A 21,693-nucleotide genomic window follows, 5' to 3' on the forward strand; every position below is an offset into this window, starting at 1 on the left:
TTCCTGTGTGTATATAATACACAGTCCGGTACAGCACCCCCATATATGTACACGGAAGGGTTCAGTAAAAATACATTTAGCAGAATAGTGTTCAATAATATTTCTGCCAGCTTTATTCTTGTGGCTTCAACGTCATGTAATAGAAATATCATATATTGATATGATTAGCAGTCACCGGAACGCTGCTGGGATTACCAGTGTCCATTGCTTTGTTACTAGCCATCTGGGCGCTGAATTCTATTCGCTATGGAAAACTCTCGCAGCACACCGGAGTAGTCAATAAAAATCCAAACACGGCACTGAATCTGAGGATGCAGTACAGCCAAATAAAGGAAAACTAAAGGTGCACTATAAACAAATATTTTGTGTAACTTCATAAAAAATCTCTTTTGCCTGGCCGTGAGACAACTGATTGCAGCACGATCCTCCCCAGTTGCTCACAAATGGTGAACTATACTCTCCAGATCAGCAGATAAGCTCCTGTATGATCTGGAAGCGAGCGGTGGCCATTTTCAGCTTGTGTGCGTACTTCTCTAATTTCTATAGCGCCTTGGCAATAATATGCAGTCAGATGTGCATATGTGGGAGAAGCCACCTTTATGTATTATACCGTATACGCTTTCATGAAGATAGCTGTGTGTTTTGGCTACTCTGCTTTGTGCGGATTGTTTCAATCAAACAATTCAACCAGCTAATTCTACAGAGCTGTGGTTTCGGTCTTCAGCGCTGTTTGTTTGTATATCTGTTGTCTACATTTATACTCTGCATTTCTCTTTTACAGGACACACCGAATAACAATCACCAACTTTTGCCTGGGCAAGCACTTAGTGAGTGAAGATGATTTGTTGAAGGATCAGCGAGGAAGTCCAGCTTATATCAGCCCTGATGTTCTTAGTGGTGAGTGGGCAATATTTTCTGGGGAAACTGCAGGGATACACGCCACTCTTGATTTTTCCAATACAAGCAGCATACAAACTAATGAGGCTGGTGTGCTCCCGTTGAAAATCCATGTCATCTTTCTTGCAGCAGGAGTCGAGTAGTTTCGGTTGAAAGGCCCGATTGGTCATTCTTGGATTTTCAAGTTCCCTTTGTCTTGTGTTATTCATTGACCTTTCATGCCAAGTTATTCAAAATGTCATGAATTTTTAAGCAAAATAAATGTTTATTTGTTTTTGGTTAACCTAAGTCACATGCACCATTACAATGTCACACGCAGCTCTAGCAATTGCGCAAAAACTTCCTTTACACACACACCTTTTTTTTTTTTTTTTTTTTGTAAGTCGCAATTTGTGAAACTGAAATAAAAAATCACACCCACAATGGTGAACATTAAAAAAAAAATGTACACACGCATAAAACAGACTTAAAAAGAAAAGATTAAAAGCACTTGGTGCGAATCAAAAATGGGCTTAAATGGAATCTGTGGGCAGCATGACACAGCCTGGCTACACAATTGCAGACAGGTATTTTTATTTTCTGAAATTTTCCAGTATTTCAGAGATAATAAACTCTCAAGATCTGCCTGGTGACCATAGCTGTAGCCCAGACCAATTCCCTGCCAGCTCTTCCTAGCACTGCTAGAAGTGAGAATCTTGCTGCCCGTGGTTAGGGCAGCACGCGTTGCCTGAAAGGTTACCTTTACCACTTGACAAAAATCAGGCGCACACACAATATCGCATCAGATCCTAACTATATATGCATGAGCTGGACTTAAACTGGCATCTTCTGACCCGAACCAACATTTTCAGTTATGCCAGTGAAGCAGTAATGTTGGGTCAGGTTAGTCCTGCCGATCATGCCACTTATGATCTGAGTGCAGACTGTATATCATGGACGTGTTACGCCGGCCTTGGTGTGCTCCTGCCATACTATCTGGACTCCTCACAAGGCAGGCAAACGTTCAAAAAAGGATTATCAGCTGTTCTGACTTGGATTTTCAGTGAAAGTATGCTGGCCTCATAACCTCCAAGAGATCTTTTTAATAATGTATACAGTTAGTATGGCCTTAACCTGGCCATATATGAGTAATTTAAATGCCATTCACAAAGCTGATTTGTAGTGGAAAACAGTCATTCATTATGCCTACTAAGCACCGATCTCGCTGCATAGATCCATGGTGACTGCAATAGTCTGCATCCCAGCGCACATTTCTCAAATCTGACTAGAAATATTAGCATATACATCTGACCTTTCATGTAAATCAGTGATTGCCAAGCTCCAGTCCTCATGGCGCCCAACAGATCATGTTTTCTGGATTTCCTTAGTATTGCACAGATGAGAGAACTTGCGACAATTTCTGATGCTTTGATTAAAATTCAATCACCTGTACAATACTAGGGCAATTCTGAAAACCTGATCTATTATGGGCAGTGAGGACTGGAGCTTGGGAAACACTAATATGCCATATATACTCGAGTATAAGTCGAACCGAGTATAAGCCGAGGCACCTAATTTTACCACAAAAAACTGGGAAAACTTATTGACTCGTGTATAAGCCGGGTATGCATTGTCCCCCCATTGCATTCATGGCTCTTCATCTCTATCCTTGCATGCATGGCTCTTCATCCCTATCCTTAGCATTCATGACTCTTCATCCCTGTCCTTGCATGCATGGCTCTTCATCTCTATCCTTGCATGCATGGCTCTTCATCTCTATCCTTGCATTCATGGCTCTTCATCCCTATCCTTAGTATTCATGACTCTTCATCCCTGTCCTTGCATGCATGGCTCTTCATCCCTATCCTTAGCATGCATGGCTCTTCATCCCTATCCTTAGCATGCATGGCTCTTCATCCCTATCCTTAGCATGCATGGCTCTTCATCCCTATCCTTAGCATGCATGGCTCTTCATCCCTATCCTTAGCATGCATGGCTCTTCATCCCTATCCTTAGCATGCATGGCTCTTCATCCCTATCCTTAGCATGCATGGCTCTTCATCCCTATCCTTAGCATGCATGGCTCTTCATCCCTATCCTTAGCATGCATGGCTCTTCATCCCTATCCTTAGCATGCATGGCTCTTCATCCCTATCCTTAGCATGCATGGCTCTTCATCCCTATCCTTAGCATGCATGGCTCTTCATCCCTATCCTTAGCATGCATGGCTCTTCATCCCTATCCTTAGCATGCATGGCTCTTCATCCCTATTCTTGTATGCATGGCCCTCAATAGAAAAACATTAAAAAATCCTACTTATCGGTGACTTTGAATGAATCCCCCCGCACAGTCAAGTATATGGAGAGCAAGGCCTCGCCCAGTGGCCGGGAGAATATATAATGCATACATACCCACGATCCTGGGTCTGAAAAAAAGTGACTGCAGACATTTCCGTTTTGAACCGACAAACCCTTTAAGGTCACTTTCACAGATGTATTTTGCAATAGCTGTCGATCTCTCTATTGAAAAGGAAGACCATTCTAACTACTGCAAAGTACAGACCAAAACCTGATAGTGTGAAAATGACGTAAAGATGACCTGTCATGACCGATACCACTATTAACTTGAAGATATAGGGTCATTCTGCAGGTTCATAGTGTTAAAACGGCGCGGCTCCTGTACTGAGAGTGCGGCTACTTAAAGGAAATTAACTTTAACTTTATTCCTCTCTGGGAGCTGCCGGCTTTCCATCATGCAGGCATGCCAGAAGGACTCCAGTCACCGCACAGCACATAGCAAGCTGCGGCTGTAAACACGCCCCAGCACTTTAACAGTCAGCCGGCTCTGCACAGATGCACCTTAAAGCCGGCTATTATGCTAGCTTCACGCTAGCGTCGGGAGGGCTACGGAGGGCAGCCTTCTTCCTCTGTGAAGCCCCACCCACTGCCGCTCCTCTTCCTTCAGTTCTGCCTATGTCTGCAGGCGTTCTGCGTACCCTATGTTTAACATTGGGTGCGCAGGCCATGCGGATGCCTCCGCATGCATCAACTTTGAAGCTGCGCCGACCGCAACAAAATCCTAACATGTTGCGTTTGATTCAGGTCAGTGCAGCGTCAAGACGACGCATGCGGAGGCATCCGCATACATCCGCATGGCTTTCATCTGCAGCCCTGCCGAACGCTGGTGTGAAGCCTGCCTTAGTCAGTGCCGTGAGGGGTGACTGTATCTGATCCGGGTACGTCTGTATATCTGAAAACCAGTGGCATCCGGAAGGAGAAACTTTGTTAATTTCCTCCCATTAGCCATGCTTCTAGGACAGTGACCGGCACCTTTCTAGCACTTAACCTGCAGATTAACCCTATATCTTCAATTCAATAGGGTTTTCTAACAGGAGGTTTCCTTTGAATCAACAAATTTTCCAAGCCTCTTTGAGTATGCTAGACCTGAAGAGCTCGATCTGCAATTCTGTATTTCAATGTAACTGCTCTTTCCACTTTTATGAAGGTCGTCCTTACCGGGGAAAACCAAGTGACATGTGGGCTCTTGGAGTGGTTCTTTTTACTATGCTGTACGGCCAGTTCCCCTTCTATGACAGCATACCTCAGGAACTCTTTCGCAAAATTAAGGCTGCAGAATATTCTATCCCAGAGTGAGTGACTACAATCTTACCTATTTTTATTTCAACTGACCTCAAAATTCATGTAAAGCTATTTTACACTTGTCTGTTAATGTGTTTTTTTCTTTCTTCTTTGTATCATGTGTCATCTGCTCAGTATTTCACAGTAGGTTTTCTGGTGGTAATATGGACACAAGTATTCAGAAAAGTTTAATCTGGGATATATTACTTTTGGGAACCCGGTGATCATGTTCCATATTTTGGTAACATAATGTGCAGGCTACTATGGTTTGAGGTCTTATGTATGTTGGACACTATTGGGCAATATTATGGCTATCCAGATGCGGCGTGTCTTTCAACGGCCTTTTTTGCTCGTGTAAATATGTGTTGTGATGCAGTTAGAGCTACCGTTCCCTAACTCCCGGATTTTTCTTGCCATTTCTCTGTACATGAAAGTCATTGCTAATTGCAGTTATGAGAAGGTTACATAAAGGAGAGTTTTCTTTAATAGTGGTAGTGCATCGGCTGTTGGCTGCTTCATTCTTTCCACTGATCACTTGGCCACAGTGGCAAGATTGCTGGTGTTATCAGTTAAGAATGTGTTTTTTAAGGAAACAATTGTAAATATACCAGTAATGGGGAGTTGCTACACTACGGCACGATGGAATCTAGAGTAGCCATCAGCGGCACATGGCCAAAGGGCCTCATGTCTTCTCAGATACTGTTTAGGGACCATTCTACTATGCCATAGTCACTAGATGTAGAAAATCTTAGTGAACCTTAAAGGGAGCATGCCACTTGATTCATGCTACCCAAACCATGAGGAGCATGAATCTGAGCCTAGCCAGGTATGTTATTTTTCTCTGAAACTCATAAATGCTTTGGCATTTCAGAGAAAGTAGAGTTAGAAGCGAAAGCTAGGAGAGACAAGTCCACTACCAATTCTCCCCTGCTGTAGGTGATGGACAACTCTTGTGTGCGTAAATTTGGAGAGACTTGATCATCACCTGGAGTGGGGCAGGGAGATGCCGAAGTGGACTCTTCTCTCTCGGCTCTTTCTTCATCTCTAATGCTTTGGCATTTCAGAGGAGAAAAATATTTGGTGGCAATCAAGCAAAAAGGCTTTAATTTATGTTGCTCATGGTTTGGGCTGCATGTATGAAGTGACCGGTTCTCTTTAAAGGGAACGTGTCACCAGAAAAAATGCTATTAACCTGAAGATATGGTGTTAATCTGCAGGTTAGTAGCACTACTAACCTGCTTAACGCTGCGGGGAGAAAATGAACTTCATTCTCTCCCCCTGGCAGCGATCAGGTGTCAGGCATGGAGCCAGCACTCTACTATACAGGTCTGTAACCACACCCCCATCCCTGACTGACACTGGCTCTGCATTGAGGCTGGCTGTTAGTCAGTTTCGGGGGCATGGCTACAGCCGCCATTCTGTATACTTAGAGCCGTGACTGAAACCGCATTGTCAGCCCTGACTGACACTCCCTCTGCATTGGGGCCAGTGCCAGTCAGGGCCAGGGACATGGATACAGCCACTGCTCTGTATTCTCAGAGCAGTGATTAAACCGGTGATGCCCCCCATGACTGAAACCAGAACGCTGCTTTGGTGGAGTAAAGTAAATTTTCTCTCCTCAGCATACAGCTAGGTGCAATCACCGGGCAGGTTAGGAACACTATTAACCTTATATCGGCAGGTCAATAGTATTTTTTCTGGTGACCGGCTCCCTTTAATCCCTGTTTGAGCTTTGATTCATTTGTTTTCATTAATAATCGAAGTCTAATGATGCATACATGTCCGAGCTGTGTGGGCTTATGGAATATGGATGCTTGCCCTCAATTCAGTTCCTTCATAATGGTGAAGTGTGTGAATTCATTAGGCGGAAGGCTTTGACGAAGTTTATAATACATGTGGATAATCATTAGAAGCTTGCAATATTGTACAAGAGGTCCATTTAATGTAAAAGATCCTCCTATTAGTCAGTGACTCTTGTCGTTAATTGCCAACGTCACAGCCAGTTTTTTTTTTACAGTGACTTAAGACATGAAGTTTTTTTTTTATTTTTAAGGAAGTTGTTTTGCAGTAAAATCCTTCGGTGGGGGTTGTTTGTGTGTACAGTAAATATATATTTATTACATTTATATTTGCATGTGGGGGATTTAAGTGCTGGGATCTGCACAAGCACTTCTTCTATCACATCAAGCAGGGGCTCTTCCGGCTATTGCTGAGGATGGCATGGGCACAACTCCTTGCCATCCTTGGGACGTAACTGCAAGTGGTTTCCTGCAATCAGACACGCAATATGGGTGTACCATTGTAGCAACAGGTTAATATAATAAACTCTAAATTCTGCAAAGTTCATCCTGTTCTTCTACTGGAAGCTGGCGAATATTTACACTGTGCAGTACTGGCACATTTGTCTGAAAAACGTCACCCCACCATCCAAGCCAAGTTACAGTTCCAAATCTAAATGACATCCCTGTATAATGTAGTAATGAAAGTGTTTTCTCTTTTCAATGACAGAGATGGCAGGGTGTCGGAGAGCACCGTGTGCCTCATTAGAAAGTTGTTGGTTTTAGATCCACAACATCGTCTGACGGCATCAGAAGTCCTGGAGTCTCTTGGCGGCATTATATCTTCATGGTTAGTTTCTCCAGCTCTGCTATTACTTAAGCTCTGTTAGCCTCATACATCAAATTCATGGGGTTAAATACTTCCTAATCTATGTGCCAGGGGTGGGCAATTAATTTCCCCAAGGGGCCACTTAAGACTGTTGTAGAGGGCAGAATCAATGGGCTGGATTTAATGCTGCTGAAAGTTCATATTGAGCAGAATTGTATAATAGTAATGACCTTTTGTACACACACATTAGATGCTTTCTTGGTTGAATCAATCATTCATATATTCATAAGTGTAAATTTCTATTGTTTGGACAGTAGGCTGAAACCTGTGTGTAAACCCATCCATAGCTTCTATTTCCAAGCTCTTCCATCTGGGTCTTTCCAGTAATCTTATGAAATTCCCAACTAACAACGTGTATTCTTGTCTCCAGGCAATCTATGTCCTCTCTGAGCGGCCCGCTGCAAGTAGTGCCTGACATTGATCATGTTACCAGTCCGGAGAACTCACAAGAGGTAAGAACGAACGGCGCATTTATCCTGTGCTTGTCTTGGCTGGTAACCCCAATATACAGTGCCTTGCGAAAGTATTCGGCCCCTTGGAACTTTTTAACCTTTTCCCACATATCATGCTTCAAACTTAAAGATACCAATTGCAAATTTTTTGTGAAGAATCAACAACAAGTGGAACACAATTGTGAAGTTGAACGAAATTTATTGCTTATTTAACATTTTTGTGGAAATTCAAAAACTGAAAAGTGGGGCGTGCAATATTATTCGGCCCCTTTAACTTAATACTTTGTTGCGCCACCTTTTGCTGCGATTACAGCTGCAAGTCGCTTGTGGTATGTCTCTATCAGTTTTGTACATCGAGAGACTGAAATTCTTGCACATTCTTCCTTGGCAAACAGCTTGAGCTCAGTGAGGTTTGATGGAGATTGTTTGTGAACAGCAGTTTTCAGCTCTTTCCACAGATTCTCGATTGGATTGACGTCTGGACTTTGACTTGGTCACTCTAACAGTATAGAATATTGCCCAGCACAGAGCCACGTAGTATAGAGACGTTAAAAAATAAATAAATAAATAAACATATCCTCACCTATAGCCCGTTGAAGTCCTGCTATTCTTACCCTCCACCGCCTTTCTTGCTCCTCGCCACGCTCCCGGGAGCGCTCCATTGCAAGCGGCAGCTTGCGATCCCAGGGCTGGTGTGAGCAGGACCTATGATGACGTCGCGGTCACATGACCGACCGTGACGTCACGGCAGGTCCTTGTCGCACACCAGCCCTGGTACGGGAGCGGAAGCTGCCGCTTGCAATGGCGCGGTCCCGGGAACGTGGAGAGGAGCGAGAAAGGTGCATTGGCAGCATCAATCGTAAATAGTTGGGGACACACAGGGTTAATAGAAATCGGTAGCGGAGTGCATTACACCGCGGGCCGTTACCGCTGCCATTAACCCTGTGTGAGCGGTGAGTGGATGGGATTACGGAGCGGGCGCCGGGCAGTGAGTGCAGGAGAGTAGGGCAATGCGCTGCAATGCGTCGCTAATGTTAGTCTTTGGGGAAAAAACGCATCCTGCAGACAACTTTGCAGGATGCGGTTTTTCCCCAAAACGATGCATTGCAACGTATCCCAAACAACGCTAGTGTGAAACTAGCCATAGAGGAAGGAAGGGTATGCGGAAGAGCACAGCCTGGCTTCTTTCTGTTTCCAGAGCAGTGTTAGGCACTGCAAAGCTGTGACATTTCCGCACTGCTTGCTGTGTGATCTTATTTCACAATGCCTTCGTAAAGAGGCAATTCTGTAGACAGAATAGGAGGAGTAAATGACAGCCAAAAAAAAGTCGTATAAGGCTTCTTTCACACTTGCGTCGGTACGCGGCCGTCGCTAAGTGTCGGCGCGACATACCGACGTGTGTTGTGAAAATTCGGCACAACATGGGCAGCGGATGCACTGAAGGCATCAAACTATGAATTAACATATGTGGAATTATATACTTAAAGGGAACCTGTCACCCCGTTTTTTCAGATTGAGCTATAAATACTGTTAAATAGGGCCTGCGCTGTGTGTTACTATAGTGTATGTAGTGTACCCTGATTCCCCATGTATGCTGAGAAATACATTACCAAAGTCGCCGTTTTCGCCTGTCAACCAGGCTGGTCAGGTCGGGTGGGCGTGTTCACAGCGCTCTTTTCTTCCCCAGCTTTCCGTTGGTGGCGTAGTGGTGTGCGCATGTCCAAGGTCCGAATTCCCTGCGCCCACGTGAAGACACAGCGCGCGATCTGCGCTGTCATCCCTTTCATCGGTGGGGGCGGCCATCTTCCTGGGGCCGCGCGTGCGCAGATGTAGTGCTCTGCTGCACGGGGCTTCAGGAAAATGGCCGCGGGATGCCGCGCGTGCGCACAAGAGATCGCGGCGGCCATTTTCCCAAAGCCGAGTTTGCATCTCGGCTTTGGGAAAATGGCCGCCGCAATCTCTTGTGCGCACGCGCGGCATCCCGCGGCCATTTTCCTGAAGCCCCGTGCAGCAGAGCACTCCATCTGCGCACGCGCGGCCCCAGGAAGATGGCCGCCCCCACCGATGAAAGGGATGACAGCGCAGATCGCGCGCTGTGTCTTCACGTGGGCACAAGGAATTCGGACCTTGGACATGCGCACACCACTACGCCTCCAACGGAAAGCTGGGGAAGAAAAGAGCGCTGTGAACACGCCCACCCGACCTGACCAGCCTGATTGACAGGCGAAAACGGCGACTTTGGTAATGTATTTCTCAGCATACATGGGGAATCAGGGTACACTACATACACTATAGTAACGCACAGCGCAGGCCCTATTTAACAGTATTTATAGCTCAATCTGAAAAAACAGGGTGACAGGTTCCCTTTAACAAAAAAGTGTGAATCAACTGAAAATATGTCTTAAATTCTTGGTTCTTCAAAGTAGCCACCTTTTGCTTTGATGACTGCTTTGCACACTCTTTTCACACTTTTTTGTTAGGTATATAATTCTACATGTGTTAATTCATAGTTTTGATGCCTTCAGTGTGAATTTACAATTTTCATAGTCATGAAAATAGAGAAAAATCTTTAAATGGGAAAGTATGTCCAAACTTTTGGTCTGCACTGTATATATATATATATATATATATATATATATATATATATATATATATATATATATATATATATATATATATATATATATATATATATATATATATATATATATTATTTAATGTGTATACTGTATGTGTGTGTGTATGTGTATGTGTATATATCAGATAAGTTGCGGTTGCATGTGACTTGCATTAAAGCCTATGGGCAAGTCAATGGCATGCAATTTGAGACCGACAGAAAATCCAGCAAACTTGGAAACCTTTGCGATCTGTCGCAGGTCACCATGTAATACCATATGAAATCATTAGATGCATTGTTACAAGGCACACGTCACGTGTAGCCCTAGCCCTATTCTGAAGCGCTGCTGTTCTTAGGTTTGGAGGATTGTATTTGAGGGGGCACCACTGTGCCACCGAGCCCTTATTTCACTATATATATATATATATATATATATATATATATATATATATATATATATATATATATATATATATATATATATATATATATATATATATATATATATATTAAATCCTGTAAATAAATGTGGATATAATTTGAGTGTTGGGGTGCACACTCCCTTAACCTTATTCGTCTATCTAATGCAGTCAGCATTTTAGCAGGGTAAAAACTGATGGCAAACGTTTTCTTTTACTTCTTCCAACTTTATCACCCTTAGGCGAAGGTAACGGAGGAGTCGTCACAGTACGAGTTTGAAAACTACATGCGACAACAGCTTCTATTGGCAGAAGAGAAAAACACAATCCATGAAGCCAAGAACTTTCCTCAAAAACGTCAGTTTGGAAATTTCCCCCCAATAAGGAGACTGGGGTACGATGCCCAGACAATGAGCCCTTTGGACGCTGCAATTTTGGCCCAGCGATACCTCCCTCCCCCGCACCTGTCCCTTCCCAATGCTCACTAACCATTTTTTTTTTTTTTCTCACCTGGATCTGTTTCTTTGGAAAAAATCATGGACTTACAAGTGGATGAAACCTTTCAGTAGTGAGAGGCCACATGGTGCTAACCCCCTTTTCTTCCTTTACTTTTGCTCCCCTTATTTCAGTTTGCACATATGCCCTGTAATTATTCCCACCCCATAATCCTATAGCAATACAATTTGCAGCACAGGAAATGTCAACTAATGTAGCAATCTTCTGTTTGACAGGGTTTCTTATTTTGGGATGTTCTTGGCTGCATACTAGCAGGTTCTGCAGTGCAGCATTAATTATCAATAACTATATATTCGTCTTGCCCTGGTATGTTTTACCCCTTCTGCATCCTCCCAGATTGTAGAAAGATTTTTTTGCAATCGACCCTTTTATACATATATATACATATAGATCTATACATGGACATTAAATCTACCTCTTTTTTTTTTTTTTAGTAGGATTCCACAAAGTTGAGAATCTGCAGCATTAGGAGGAGTTTGCTGTGGAACAGATGTCTTTTATTTGCTATTTGTTCAGAAAGTCATCCCCCTTCTAAGTAATGGGGCCGTATAATCTAAATATTGAGTGTACATATATAAATATATATATATCCTTATATAGAGATATATATTTGATATTGAATATATGCTGGATTGCAAGATCCGTGTTGGAAGAATAAGCTGTGTTATAACCACCAGGCTTATAACGTCCCATATTATCTACGCCTGCAAGCAGACGTATGTGTTTGGTTTTTTTTTGTTTTGTTTTTTTACTCCCTTTTGGTGTTCATATTTATTGGTGTGTTTTCCATATTTGCCACAGTTCCATTGTAAAGCACGTTAGGATTTGTCCTGCGTTCTTATCTTGTGTGACAAACTGGAAGGATGAAGGTGAGCAGATGTGTCCGGTATGCATAACACGTATGGGATCCAGCTATACTGTATGGAACAACAAGCTTTAGGAGCCTATACTAACACGAGCCCAGTAGATTTGGACCAAATATCTGCAGATTTTTTAGTTTTTTTTTTTTTTTTTAAAACCTACTTTCCGCGACGGTATACCGCAAACATTTTCAGCAATCACATGGCTACGCCGTGGACCTTTTTAATAGCTGCAGTCAATGTAGGCAGTAGACCAGTGGGCAGAATTTGGGACTCTGTGATGGAGTGGCAGGGATGAAATGGGTGGTTATATGCTATGAACCTATTTTAGCAATGTTACTGCTTGTTTGAAGCGTTAAATTAATTGGAGAATCCCTTTTAATTGCTGACCATTAATTGTGCATCCCCTTATGCTGACTTAAACCTTTGCCCTTCTCTGTTTAGTGTAGCTTTCCTCACAAACTAACCAGCACTTTTGTCCATAAAATGGTGGCTGGTGGAGGAGCATGTGACCTAATCAGTCAATCTTCCTCTTACAATTGAAAAACGTGTCTCGGAAGAAACCTGCTTTTCTTTTGGAGGAGGCTGAAGGACAGATCTGGTTACGTGCTTCTCCATCTGCAGCCATTATAAGGACAAGAGGAAGTGATCAACCCCTATAATTTGTCTGGTAAAGAGGTTCACAAATGGCCAATTTTTGTTTTTCCTTCCCCTCAAATATTTTTTTTTCTGCATAGGTGATAAATGTATGATGGCTGAGAACCCACCGAACACTATCATAGAGGTCCAGAGCCGTCCATTCGTTTAAAGTTTCCAATCATTCTGGTGGTCTAGTTAGAAGGGAGTGGTGGTTCATGCTCCCTGCACTGCTCCATTTAGTGTGTATGGGCATGCGGAAACAGATGAGTGTTGGGATTGGCTGTTTATGTCAGCCCTGTAGACTTAAAATGAAGTGGTGGGCACACATTCACCCTCGTAATCCATTCAATCATCTCAGCAGTGGTGATGAATGAGATTCTCAGCTATCGGTGGACTTTCCCAGCAATTGTACTTCTGTTATCGTTCCGATGCCGGTAATTACCATATTAATAAGTTCTACGTCTGCGTTTTTGTATATTGCCACCTCTTTATGATGCATGCTGGGCACGTACTGGTGAAAATTGATGGGTGGGATCCCTACTTCCGCAATGCTTCGTTCTCATGTGCTGATAGAGATACCTATATAATGTAACCTACGCGTTTGTCAGAACCACATATGGAGGCCTCTGACCCAAGGTGATAGTAGTAACTTATATTTTCTGCCTCTTTCACAACCTCTTTATTTCATGAAGGTGTTGATTTCAACTACAGCCGTGAAGGTCAGAAATGAGGATGAAGTTTCTCCATAACTGAGCCATCACCAATGCCGTTTTCTTGCCACCACATATTCCCAGTTTCAGATGTGCTTTTATTTCTATCCCTTTGCATATGTGACTGGACAGTGGCACCTAAGTGCTAGGTCTTGCCCTCCTAACTATGAATTGTGTATATTACCTTTTTTTTTTTAGTCTAACATTTCATTGTGTGGTGTGTGTGTGTATATCATTTGCTGAGTAGTTTACTGGGTTATGCTAACATGCACCTTTAGTCGCTAGAAGGTTTAATGTTTTTTATGTTTTCCATTCTGTGAGCATTAATAATTTCATGATATGTTGGTGCAGGAAAAAGTCCGGTTAAGTTACTACATTGTGATTCCAAAGCAATATCTCATACACAGGCACCTTCTGAAAGTCACTGCTTGGTCACTAGAAGGTTCCCACAAGAGACTCTAATTGTAAGACACAGAGCCGCCACTTGTGCATCACGTATGGCTATGAAGACCTGACTAGCAATGGATGACCCATTTTATTAGGTCCGGTGTTCATCTTCTTGCCACAATCATTCTCCATACATTGAACTCCATCATAAAGTGGGTTAAAAACAACAATGGCATTACAGTCAGGGATGGAAATACTGGAACCATGACAGTGAGGGCATATCATGATGTTTGTACAGTCATTTTTGTATTTTCTTTTTAGGATTTTTTTTTTTATGTTGATGTATTGAGCAATAGTGGCAAGCGACTGCATTAAAGTTTTGTTATATAAGAATATGTACAGTGTTTAGAGTTCTAGATACTGAAAAGGCGCACCATCACTGTAAAAAGATGATCATGTAATTTTATGGCTTGCATGCCTATCTCTGCCTGTGTACAATATAAAGACCTTGACACCATAGTCATATGATGGTATATTGTTTTATGTGGGAAGATTTGCAATACAAAATGCCTTGAAATGTTCTGATTGATGTGCTTATTTTTAGTCTGTGGAATTAAGCTAAAAGCTAATTTGTCTGCAAATGTCCCCACCAGGCAATAGTTCCTGGGGTGTTCATTACACATTCTAAGAAAACTAAAGCTAAAATAGAAGTTTGAGGCATAAAAGATATGTCTTTTTAATACTGACATTAGATACAAAGATATTTATATTCACATTGCACTGTCTTTATCTCGGGTCTCTGTAGCTAGTGCAGTGTTAGAATTATTCATCTTCACCCAGTCAAAGTGCCTAGTCATGGAGGGACTCGTAGTAGTCCCTGCCCTTCCACCATGACAAATTTGAAATGGCAATCTGGACATTTTGCTGGCTGGACATTGAAGTTTTGCTGAAATACATGGTAAATTTTGGGAATATGAGATGGGTGCCTGACTTTTAGTTTTTCTTTTGTATTTCCTTTTAGTTCTGTGATTATCTGTGTAATTAGTTCTGGGGTGGAATTTTTCTTTCAGTGAATATAGCTGTTAAGAAATAAAAAGAAGGTATTAAAATGCTCATGTAAATCTTATTTCTACTGTGCTGAGTTCTCTAGCTGCTTTGGTCATAAATGGAGATGGATGGACCCTTGGATTTACACGTCTGGTTTGGCCAAACTTTTTATAAAAAAAGAAAGAAAAAAAAGCTTGAGTACCCGAACCCCAATCAAGTGATTGTGGGACCCGAACATCCAACGGTTCACACAGATGACAGCACAGGAAACTCCGGCTCTGACCGGCGGTTACAGTTGCTGGCTATCGCGGACCGCTGTAGGTTCCCACGCTCTCCAACAGTGGACAAGTGTGTGAGCAAGGAGCTGTGACCGGCGGTGACAATGATACCACCGATTAGGCGATGCTGATGAGTATTCACCAGCCAGTGCTTGTGCATAGTGAGAAATGTCAGTGAGATATATAATTAGTGCAGTGTGTGTGTAGCTTACTGTAAATGTATTTAGTGAATAAAGAAATAAAGGAGAAAAATGGCATGTGGGTCCCCCTTATTTTTAATAACCAGGTGAGGGAAAGCAGACATCTGGGGGCTGGGGATGTTATTCTGGGAAATTACCAATATCCATGAAGCTTCCCATGCTATTTAATATCAGCTCACAGCTGTCTTCGGAGCTTTTGCTGGTTATGAATAACCAAAGGCTAAGAAGATAGCTTCAGGCTGATATAGTCTGGGAAGGGGCCCCGCTTGCCAACGTTAACAAGGCAAGCGTATAAAGCCAGGCAAAGCGCTAGAATTGGTGCATTTAATGGATGCACCTTTTCTGGGGCAGCTGTGGGCTGCTATTTCTAGGCTGTAGGGGCCAAATATCCATGAACCTTCTCAGCATGAGAATACCAGACCCAAGCTGTTTGCTTTACCTTAGCTTGTTGGCTATTAAAAATATGGGTGATCCCATGCAGTTTTTATTCATCTTTTGTAAAATAACTCTTCTATTTTTTTGAAAACCAGCCAAGATAAACCAGACAGCTGAGGGCTGTGCTCCCGCTGCTGTCTGTTTTACCTGCGCTTGTTATAATAATAATAATAATTTTTATTTATATAGCGCCAACATATTTCGCAGCACTTTACAATTAAGCGGGAACATGTACAGACAATAAATTCAATACAAGTTAAGACAATTTAAACAGTGACATTAGGGTTGAGGTCCCTGCTCGCAAGCTTACAATCTACAAGGAAATGGGGGGACACAATAGGTGAAAAGTGCTTGTTATTTCAGGTCTGGCAATTATAATAAATAGGGATTTTCATTTTCAAAACTGCATGATCCGGTCATCAGCCCGTGTGTTTAAGTGCAATAGTCAAGTATCAAGTGCAGTTATCATGTGCATGGAAAGTGTGGAGACAGATGAATAGTAGGGTGCAGATTAACATGCAGATATTTGGAAGGAGGGAACAGGGCAGTGTTAGTTTACTGAGTAGTTGATGTGGTAGGCTTGTTTGAAGAGATGGGTTTTTAAAGCGTGCTTGGATAGGTTGGGGCTAGGTATCAGTCTGGTCTGGGGAAGTGCATTCCAGAGAGCTGGCGCAGCACGAGAGAAGTCTTGGAGATGGAGGTGCGAGGTTCGGATTATGGGGGATATTAGTCTTAAGGTACCTTCACACATAACGATATTGTTAACGATATCGTTGCTATTTGTGACGTAGCAACGATATCGTTAATGAAATCGTAATGTGTGACAGCGACCAACGATCAGGCCCCTGCTGGGAGATCGTTGGTCGCTGAACAAAGTCCAGAACTTTATTTCGTCGCTGGACTCCTGCTGACATCGCTGGATCGGTGTGTGTGACACCGATCCAGCCATGTCTTCACTGGTAACCAGGGTAAACATCGGGTAACTAAGCGCAGGGCCGCGCTTAGTAACCCGATGTTTACCCTGGTTACCATGCTAAAAGTAAAAAAAAACAAACACTACATACTTACCTACAGCCGTCTGTCCTCCAGCGCTGTGCTCTGCACTCCTCCTGCACTGTCTGTGAGCCGGAAAGCAGAGCGGTGACGTCACCGCTCTGCTTTCCGGCTCACAGCCAGTACAGGAGGAGAGCAGGGAAGCAGAGCGCAGCGCTGGAGGACAGACGGCTGTAGGTAAGTATGTACTGTTTGTTTTTGTTTTTTTTACTTTTAGCATGGTAACCAGGGTAAACATCGGGTTACTAAGCGCGGCCCTGCGCTTAGTTACCCGATGTTTACCCTGGTTACCGGCATCGTTGGTCGCTGGAGAGCGGTCTGTGTGACAGCTCTCCAGCGACCAAACAGCGACGCTGCAGCGATCCGGATCGTTGTCGGTATCGCTGCAGCGTCGCTAAATGTGAAGGGGCCTTTAGGTCATTTGTAGAACGGAGGGCACGTGTAGGGCGATAGATTGAGATGAGAGAGGAGATATAAGGCGGTGCAGAACTGTGGAGAGCTCTGTGGGTGAGAGAGATGAGTTTATACTGGACACTGTAGCGAATGGGTAGCCAGTGTAATAACTGGCACAAGATGGAGGCATCGGTGAAGCGGCTGGACAGAATTATGACCCTGGCTGCCGCATTCAAGATGGATTGGAGAGGAGAAAGTTTGGAAAGAGGGAGACCGATCAGAAGAGAGTTGCAGTAGTCCAGACGAGAATGAATAAGAGTGACAGTAAGAGTCTTAGCAGTTTCAAAGGTGAGAAAAGGTTGGATTCTGGAGATGTTTTTAAGATGCAGGTGACAGGAGCGAGTGAGTGATCGGATATAGGGAGTAAAGGAAAGTTCTGTGTCGAATATGACCCCAAGACAGTGGGCATGCTGCTTGGGAGTTATGGTTGAACCCTCCAGGGTAATTTCGATGTTGGGTAGAGTGAGGTTAGTAGAAGGGAGAAACACAAGTAGTTCAGTTTTGGAGAGATTTAGTTTGATAGAGGGAGGACATGATGTTAGAGACAGCAGACAAACAATCCTTGGTATTTTGAATTAGAGTGGGGGTGATGTCAGGGGAAGAAGTGTATAATTGGGTGTCGTCAGCATAGAGATGGTACTGGAACCCAAATCTGCTGATTGTCCAATAGGGGCAGTGTATAGAAAGAAAAGGAGGGGGCCCAGGACTGAGCCCTGCGGAACCCCGATAGTAAGGGGACGAGGAGAGGAAGAGGAGCCGGTAAAAGATACAGTGAAGGAGCGGTCAGCGAGATAGGAGGAGAACCAGGCCTATGGAGCGGAGCATAGTGAGCAGGAGCTGGTGATCCACAGTATCAAATGCGGCAGATAGATCCAGGATAATCAGCAGAGAGCAATGACCTTTGGATTTAGCTGTTATTAGATCATTAGAGACTTTAGTGAGGGCAGTTTCAGTGAAGTGTAAAGAGCGGAAACCAGATTGTAAGGTGTCAAGAAGAGTTATCCGAGATAGAGGATTAGACGGGAGTGGACCAAGCGTTGCAGGAGTTTAGAGATGAAGGAAAGGTTAGAAACAGGTCTGTAGTTAGCCGTGCAGTTCTGATCCTGGGATGGCTTTTTAAGTAAAGGGGTAATGATGGCATGTTTAAATGAGGAGGGAAAGATACCTGAAGAAAGAGGTTAAAAATTTTAGTCAGGTGAGTGGTGACCACTGGTGAGAGAGACTGCAGGAGAGGTGAATGAATGGGGTCACTATTGCTGGTTGTAGGCCAAGCAGAAGTGAGGAGCTTGGAAACTTCTTCTGAAACAGGCTCAAAGATGTCTAATGAGCTTGAGGTAGGGAAGGGGATCCAGGCACTGAGGAGATTGGGCTGAGATTTCCTGATGGATGTGGTTGATATTTCTCTAGTCACCTTCCACGACAGCATATGGAGGTTGTTCCCTAATGGGGAACAGGAAACAGGTTTAAAAGGACCTCCCACTTGCCAGTGTCTTTCCTGTTCCCCATTGCAAAGGGAGAGGTGTCCATGTGCTGTAGTGGCCGGGCGACTGCAGTAGCTCTTACAGGCTTTGCCTGTTAAAGCCGGGCAGCTGGCGGTCGCTTTGTGCCTTCGGTGCTGCTCCAGTCGTCCTGCGTGCAGGTGCCTCGGGACCCCCTCCCGGCCTTCCCGCGCCCCCACGAGGGCTAAGCAGGCCTGGGATCCCCCGCCGGGTTCGTCCATGAGCTTCCCGGCATTCTCATCCTCCATTCTGTTGGCTCGGCGTTCCGGAAGTGACGTCAGCGGTCGCGCGCGTCACTTCCGTTTTTTCGTATCTCCCTGAAGCCGGTACTTCCGGGTTCGCTGGCCAGCGTGTCGGGCCTGATGGCATCCCTCGCATGGATCCGGGAGGGGGAGCGTTTGATTGCTGGAGGCAGGTGCTGGGACGGCGTCTATAAAATCCTGCTGAACCACCACTGAGGTAAGGCTATTTCCCCCAGTATGGATGGTTCTTTGTGCCCTGCGTCTGCGGAGCCCAGCGCTACCCCTGCTACAGTGAGTGCAGGGATGGGATCCAGGAGGTAGTACCCTTAGGGGGTTATTTGTCACCCCTCTCTCCCTTTCTATTTCAGGGAGAAAAGCCTGCCCCTAAAGCCGCCAATAAAAAGTGCCCAGTCTGTTCTGTTAAATTCCCTCCCAACTGGGATAAAAAACTCTGCCAGCCATGCACTGACAGGATAATAAAAGCCGAGCAACCATCTTTGCTAGATGAAATCCGCTCTCTTGTAAAACAGGAGGTACAATCTTCCTTGGCAGCTTTTACTCCTCCACCACCACATTCCCCAGCTAAAAAGAGAAAAATTCAGGTTGTGGAATCTGATACTGATTCAGGCCTCTCATAACTCATCTGTTGGCTGGGAAAATCCAGTATCGCCTAAAGCTGAGGTCAGGAAATACCTCTTTTCCTCAGACTACATTGAGGATCTAGTGTCTGCTGTCCGTAATACTATGGGACTAGAAGAGGAACCTGAACCACAGTCCATACAGGATCAGATGTTTGGCGGGCTCAGATCGGAGAAGAGAGTGGGGTTCCCAGTACACGCTAACATTGTTAGTATGATTGATCATGAATTTGAACTGCCTGAGAAACGCCTTAGTACCCCTTCAAAAATGAAGCATAGATTTCCTCTGGAGGGTGAAATTATCAAGTTGGACATTCCAAAGGTTGATGTGCAGGTGGCTAGAGTTGCCAAAAGAACAGCACTCCCTTTTGAGGATTCTTCACAATTGAAAGATCCTATGGACAGGAAGATTGAAAGTCTCCTAAAAAAATATCATGGGAAACTTCTACGTCTGTCCTTAAAGCTAACGTCGCCTCTACTTGTGTAGCTAGGGCCCTCTCCTGCTGGCTAGAAAAATTGGAGACTCTCATATCTCAAGGTACCTCAAGAGGCGAGATATTAGATTCACTCCCCATTCTGCATAAAGCTACTGGGTTTCTTGCAGACGCTTCTCTAGAATCTGTTAGTGACCGCCAGATCCCTGGTGCTTTCCAACTCTGCCAGAAGAGCCCTCTGGCTTAAAATATGGAGCGGTGATATCACCTCTAAAGCCAAGTTGTGCGCCATACCCTTTAAGGGAGATTATGATTTCGGTCCGGCCTTGGATGACATTCTTGACAAGGCTACCGACAAGAAAAAAGCGCTCCCGTAGCAAAAACAGCCTAGGAAACGTTTTTTTCGTGGCCCACAGTCTCAGCCCTCTCAAGCGAGAGGTAAAGGCAAAACCGGCAGATGGAGCTACGCAAAGGGTAGAGGGAAAAATATTTTTGTCCCACAACAGCAGCAGCAACAGTCCCAACAGGACAAACAATGACTCCGACCTGGTGGGGGGAAGACTCTCAAAATATGTGGGTCAGTGGGAAAATATCACCAGTTCCCACTGGGTCCTCAATGTTATCAAAGAGGGCCTATTAATAGAGTTAATCTCTTCCCCCCCCCCCCCTCAGGGTCTAAAAATTACTACCCTTCCAACATCAAGAGATCACAGTTTGTTGACATTAGGTCTCAGAGATCTTATGAAGTCAAACGTGATCTCCCCAGTTCCACAATCGGAATGGGGAAAAGGACATTATTCCCAACTATTCCTAGTGCCCAAACCTTCAGGGGACGTCCGTATTATTATAAATCTGAAGGTTCTAAATCAACATGTGAAATATCGCAGGTTCAAGATGGAGTCTGTAAAATCTGCAATTCCTCTGATAGCACATCACTCCTTTATGGCAACCATCGACCTAAAGGATGCATATTTTCACGTTCCTATTCACCCGAGACACAGAAAATATCTCAGGTTTGCGATACAGGGGAGTCATCAAGTGGAGCACTACCAGTTTGGAGTCCTTCCCTTCGGCATTTCTTCAGCACCGAGAGTGTTCTCCAAGATAATGGCAGAGGTGGTGTAATTTATCCGGAAACAAGGTATCTGTATAGTGCTTTATCTGGACGATCTCCTGATAGTTGCTCCCACCGAGATAACCCTGATATCCCATGTGTCAACCACCCTAGAGATATTGAGGTCTCTGGGTTGGATTCCAAATATAAAAAAATCCCAGCTTCAACCCTCAAAAACCAGGAGATTTCTGGGAGTGGTTCTGGACTCTCGGATGATCACAGACTACCTTTAGTAGCAAAAATCAGGAAATTCAAAGGGATCATATGAACAATAGAAAGAAAATATGCGCACTCACCCCAATATAGCAGTGAAAACGTGAACTTTAATGGAGAAAATGAGTTGATGCATACATCCGTCAGGACATCAGGTAAGCAGGAGGGTGCGGTATTGGAGCTTGGACGACGGCCGTTTCGCACGCTATGTGCTTCGACGGGTCCAGATGGTAGATTACAGCACGTCATTTCCTTATAAAGGATCTCTGACGTGTAAGCGTTCTTAGAAACGTGAAATTAACAACT

General features: G+C 44.1%; 1 protein-coding gene across 2 annotated transcripts in view; it reads left to right on the forward strand.

Moving 5' to 3' along the window:
• Positions 1-14,907, forward strand: part of STK40 (serine/threonine kinase 40) — a 59,332-nt gene extending 44,425 nt beyond the window's left edge. Inside the window, exons 7-11 of one of the 2 annotated variants that reach the window (XM_069756881.1) lie at positions 782-897; positions 4,381-4,525; positions 7,023-7,142; positions 7,552-7,633; positions 10,912-14,907. In XM_069756881.1, coding sequence (XP_069612982.1) covers positions 782-897; positions 4,381-4,525; positions 7,023-7,142; positions 7,552-7,633; positions 10,912-11,157 — 709 coding nt within the window. In that variant the 3' untranslated portion in view covers positions 11,158-14,907. The remainder of the gene's footprint in view (positions 1-781; positions 898-4,380; positions 4,526-7,022; positions 7,143-7,551; positions 7,634-10,911) is intronic. The other variant, XM_069756883.1, reaches the window with a different exon arrangement.
• The last annotated feature ends 6,786 nt before the right edge of the window (positions 14,908-21,693 follow it).

Source organism: Ranitomeya imitator, chromosome 3, assembly GCF_032444005.1.
Source record: "Ranitomeya imitator isolate aRanImi1 chromosome 3, aRanImi1.pri, whole genome shotgun sequence".
Taxonomy (NCBI): Eukaryota; Metazoa; Chordata; class Amphibia; order Anura; family Dendrobatidae; genus Ranitomeya; species Ranitomeya imitator.